Here is a 6,000-nt window from a genome sequence, read left to right on the forward strand (position 1 = left end):
TTCAGTTACCACATTAGTTGTCAGCTTATTCAGTTACCACATTAGTTGTCAGGTTATTCAGTTACCACATTAGTTGTCAGGTTATTCAGTTACCACATTAGTTGTCAGGTTATTCAGTTAGCACATTGGTTGTCAGGTTATTCAGTTACCACATTAGTTGTCAGGTTATTCAGTTACTACATTACTTGCCAGGTTGTTTAGTTACCACATTAGTAGTCTGGTTGAATACTGTTGTAAAAACAACTATATCACAGAACAATTATTTTGCCAAATTTTGATTATGTCATGGTATATGTAATTGGGATATTCTACATTTCATTTCATTTACAGCAATGTGCTAATTATGATGGACAAATCAAATCCCGATCAGTGAGTAATATCAGATTCATCAATCATGCTTCTTCTTCTCTTATAGCTTCTCAAACAAATTCATTTCTCCCGTCAAAATTTTGATGCAATACTTTGCCTATTTTTCTGTATTTTTCCATAATTTATTGTGTAATTTTGAATAGAATGAACAAAATGTCCTGTTGGTTACATCTTGATCAAAATTTTGGGGAAAATTTTGTGCATTTAATTTTTTAAAAAGTTACAAAAGTTGACTTCTGAATGAACAATGGTCATGTAGACTTTCACTTCAGTGTCTAATGTCTTACTCATTCTGTTGAAATTAATAAATAGTGCAGAAAATATTTTAATATGCTATAGTATTCAATGTAATTTCAAATCTGTGCAAAAAATTTGTGGTTTCAGCTTGTATTGCATATGACCCAGTACTGACCTATCAAGCTGTGAATTGCAAGGGAAGCCATCTAAAAGTGTTATGATGTGTGATCACTTTTGACTGTTTAGATACTGATTTAATGTAATAAATACAGCTGTACTAACTGTATTACATGTATTCAACCAATGTTAAGACTAAAATGTCCCAAATAATCACAGCGTATTGTTTTAAAATAAAAATTTGCACATATTTGATAACTTAGATATCTACCATTATTTTAACTTCTCATTTAGTGGGGACACTAGTGTTTCTCTTAATTATTCAAATATATGTATTGAGTGGTTCGCCAATCATGTACATATCAAGTCACAAATAATAATCAGTTATACTTTATTCAGTATGTAAACTGGAAGATCTGTGAATATTATATTCATCACCAACTTTCTTGCCCAAATTTGTCTGCACTTTTTTCTTAATATATTCTTCAATATTTCGGTAAATGAACCCTAATTTTGGAGCCAACAGACACAATTTCAGTCAGTTTTTACTCGAACAATTTTGCTGTTTTTGTCTAAATCTTCTGAGGGAAAGTGCAGACTATAAACAGGATAAAAAAAAAGAGAACTGGTGTGAAAAGGTTAAGCAAAGCAAATCTAATTGACTGCACAACCCTCATATTTTAATAGACATCCAAAACGAGGGTGGCAAAATTGGCATTTATTTTGTTGTCCTAACATTCTGATGAATTTCTTAGTTATCAAGAAAAGTAAATGTCATATCTAAATACTAAGTAAGATTTAATTAGAAATGATATATATTAATTTCAGCAAGCACAAGTATGTGTATATTGAATTCTAAACAAGCAATGATATGTGTTCATCATGTTACAATCCAGTGTCACATAGCTTTTGTATGTAAATAATTTTCATCTTTTATTTTTCATTAGCCGTTGAGAGAAACCCTTGGGAGCAGATTTGATGCATTTGCAATAGAACTAACATCTAAAGCAAGGAAAATGAAAAAGAAGAAGAATTAATACTTTGATTTGTAAATTTTCATGAAATAGTTTATTTATAGCATAAAAGTACAATAATTGGTCTTTTTTAAGTGTGTGGCTTGGTGGCTGAGAATATTAGCATTGATCTCCATGCGTATTTGAATCTGAATACTAAGCAGCAACAAGAATATTAATGTACATGTCTGTACTGCCATGCTTATTTCAATCTGAATACTAAGCAGCAACACAAATACTAATGTACATGTCTGTATTGCCATGCTTATTTCAATCTGAATACTAAGCAGCAACAAGAATATTAATGTACATGTCTGTATTGCCATGCTTATTTCAATCTGAATACTAAGCAGCAACACAAATACTAATGTACCTTTTTAGATTGCCGTGCTTATTTCAATCTGAATACTAAGCAACAAGAATACAAAATGTACTTGTGATTGCAAATTAACAAATGAACCAAGTAGCATAGACAAAGAATTGATGATTATAGTCACATCAGTAACAAGGCATGAATATAACATCTAGACTCTGACTTCCTTAGTTGAATTACCTAAGATTCAGGACAAATTTACCAAATATCAACATACAAATGTTGAAAAAGTACTCAGCGAGAAGGGAAGTCAAATTAAAGATTTTGCTTTAAAAAATTATCTTGTTATTCGCCTTTTTTTGCACAGTCCTAAAATGAAGTATTATTATGGTACAGCATTTTAAAAATAGTTGCATTTTACCTCTAATAAACAATTTAGAACTTAGACTGATCATAAATGTGTAAACTATACTCAAGTCTGGATTGATTAACTGTTGGTAATGTTTTTTTTTTCATGTTATTAAAGTATATTAGTAGTTCCAGTGCTTCCACTTAATGCTCTGTTACCGTAGGAACATGTTTAATTTTTACCAAAATAGCACATTTAGTGCAGTTGTCATGGCAATAATTTATGTCATTTAACCTCCACCAATATTCAGTTTTACACTGTGTAGTGTATGTTATCTTATCAGTAGGCAGTTGTAGCTACAATACTTGTTGCATTTTAACCCAGTGTATTTACTTGGAAAAGGTCAGTTTTTGCAGGTTTGTGAATCACAAAAAAGTAACAAAAGTGCATGCATTTATAATTTCAAAAAATGATATTGATAAACTTGTTACATTTATTTTATTGGATAATAAGTTTAATATTATTCAATCTCAAATATCCCCAAACTATGCAGTGTTCAGTTATTTGTATATTTTAATAACAAATACAAGTATTTTAAAGGTAAATATGGATTTAATACTGACATACCAGTGTATTTACATATGATATGACATTTTTAAGTTGATAATGTTAAGAGTTGATTAAAATTTGTATAATGCAACTGAACAAATTTCTCACTTGAATATGCAGTTTGGCATTTTTGTTGCACTTATTTCTACCCATTGAATGACATGTATGAATTTTATGATGCTTTGTTCTGTTATGAATCATAACTTTACTGTATACTCCTTTGTGTCAGTCCTTATTTGAAAGGTGGTACTAACATGAATAAATGAAGGGGATGTGATAACAGAACCTCCAAACAACTAACTCTTTCAAGGCAGCCAAATGCGAAAACTGATATACCCCTTTGAACAACTTCAAAATGTATACCTCTTCTCATACTACGCTTATTTTTCATCCAAGGCTGTTTTTTTCTCTGAAAATGTCATGAATAACTATGCAATTTTTGAGAATTATACTTATAATAAATTCTGAAATTGTAAGCACTAATCCAGAAACTGTGGAAAACGGGGACTTATGGATTGACTTATGGGCTCTGCTCTACCTGCTATGGAATGCCGGTCGAAGAGCAGAGAAAACAGCACAAACTCAGCTTTGAAGTAACAATCCAACTGGCAAAAATCTTGGGCATGTGATTGCATATTTAGTCCTTGTTTTTGACCCTTGTGCATCTGTGCGTGCATCCCGACATGTATCTTAGACACGCCTGGACCAATTACATTCAAACTTCACACATAGATCATACATAATATTATACATATGCACATCAATTTGTTTCACGATATGATTCAAGATGGACGAATGGCAGCCATTTTTTTACTGATAAATCATCAAAATCAAGTATTTCTCGGCTGTTTACAGATGGATTTTGTTCAAACTTGGTATGGTGGCCATTTTTGTGCTAACAAATCTTTAAATATCAAGCATTTCTGGCATTTATGGATGGCTTTCGTTCAAACTTATACTATACATTAGACATTACAGGTTCCTGATGCACGTCACTTTATTTTTCAGATTGTATTCAAAATGGCTGACTGGTTGCCATTTTGTTTTAATGAATGGGCTTCTAGACCCATGTCTCTGACATGCTTTGACTGATTATGATCAAATATTATGTTATATATTCATTATATATCATGTTATAGATGTATACATGTATTCAAAATGGCTGATTTTGTTTTAATTAATCTTGATTTATTTGTCTTGTGTCTAATGCATTTCTGATTCTTTAAAATATCTCTTGTTGTAAATCACTGGTCAACTATTCTAAACTGGTTGTTATATTGATTATGCAACTACACTGTTTGTAATTATGCTAAAACCACTACAGTTGTTGCATATAAAGCAAATTGCATGTAAATAATTTTTATCTTGTGATCATGGTACATATTCACAATGTGTAATATCACTGATATGTCTTATTTTGAAAATTGCAAATGTGTGTGTGTGTTGACATCATTAGAATATAATTTGTGAGGCAAGTTCAATCATGAATGACTGAGAAAAAAATTTATCTCATGATATAACATAAATTGAAACTTTTACATTTCAAAATAAATTATATAAGTGAATTAATTTCTATTGAAAGTGTTGTGATTCATGAATGTAACTAATCGAATGTCCATTATCCCAGAATGTTATCTATTCATTAGAAATAACACATACAGTTAATATGGCTAATCAAAAATCAACGCTGTAATCCAGAAAAGAAACTTGTCCAAGGCAACTAAGCAATACACAACTGAACATTAAAATACATTTACATGGTCAACTCAGTGAGAGAAGAATGTCTTGAGCTCAAGGAATACAGAATGATTTTGACAACAGTGAAAACATTATCATCTGGACAGGATAATTATGTTAATATAATACAGTGTGTTTATTTTGTACATTAGTGGTTATCCTCACGAAGATGTAGTTATTTGTGACTTTGATTTGAAACTTGGTTCTCTTAAAGCTAAATTTGTATTAATTATTTGAGTACTCTTGGCAGGGTTTTTATCATCTCATTACACATGTAGTGTATAGTTCAGAATGTGCTCTAGAGGTGTCATAATCTTGTCCTTTGCTGTGAATGGTATAGAGTGTAGTGCCAATGTATTGGAGCTATTACATAGTATTTGTTTTGATACCTGGTCAAAGTAAGCAATATTTGTTGTAGCTGTGGGTCCATAGCTCTTCTTGCTATGGTCTTTGTGATGGCATTTTAGTCATTTCTGATATTTTTGTGTCATTAATTTTTTATTGACACAGAAGAGCTATGGTTCCTCCCATAGACTTGTGCAACACAAACATGTAATGCCAAATGTCCAAAAAAAGAAAATTTAATGATGCAAAATGTATCAAAAATTAATTAAGACCAACACAAGAGCTATTGACCCACAGCTATATTTGTTATAACAACTACCAAATCATTCACAGTTATAGGAGTATGTTGTGAATTGGAGAAACTAATTTTACATGTGTATTTTTAATTATTCAGATTTAAAGATCATGTATATTTACATCATGTATGTTTCTAATAAATCAATTACTCTTGAAAGATAAACGTTTTTTTTATCTCTCAAATAGTTGGATGGAGTGGTAGTCATCTCACAGAGAGATGTCTCGTTGAAAATTAAAATTTCTTTTTGCAGCTTCCTACAAATTAAGTGAATCAAAACGATGTTTAGTCCTAATATTTCGTTAACAATTTAGTCTTCAATGACGTATTTTTCTTTGGCGACAATGTGCTACCCTTGCTACAAACACTTACGTATCCATGTTACCATGCTCAAAAACACAGCAATCTGCCAAGGTTTGCTCCAAATGTTGCCAGTGTATCATTCCAACTCTACAAAATGATAAAGAAATGGGCAGGTTAAAGACAAATATATTGAAAATTCCAAAACCAAAAACAAGTTAAATAAACCAAAATTCCGAACATCAGCATTTGGCTTAACGAAGAATCGGTCTAGACCATCTACAACAAAACTAAATTTAAATTTGCTACTAAAAAG

At 31.0% G+C, this 6,000-nt stretch overlaps 1 protein-coding gene across 1 annotated transcript in view; it reads left to right on the forward strand.

Annotated features, from left to right (window-relative positions):
- LOC102808881 (uncharacterized) overlaps window positions 1-5,549 on the forward strand; it is a 161,063-nt gene extending 155,514 nt beyond the window's left edge. Inside the window, exons 45-46 of the mRNA XM_085498188.1 lie at window positions 331-369; window positions 1,671-5,549. Coding sequence (XP_085354314.1) covers window positions 331-369; window positions 1,671-1,760 — 129 coding nt within the window. The 3' untranslated portion in view covers window positions 1,761-5,549. The remainder of the gene's footprint in view (window positions 1-330; window positions 370-1,670) is intronic.
- Window positions 5,550-6,000: the final 451 nt, after the last annotated feature.

This window comes from Saccoglossus kowalevskii, chromosome 4 (assembly GCF_978046115.1).
Source record: "Saccoglossus kowalevskii chromosome 4, keSacKowa6.1, whole genome shotgun sequence".
Taxonomy (NCBI): domain Eukaryota; kingdom Metazoa; phylum Hemichordata; class Enteropneusta; family Harrimaniidae; genus Saccoglossus; species Saccoglossus kowalevskii.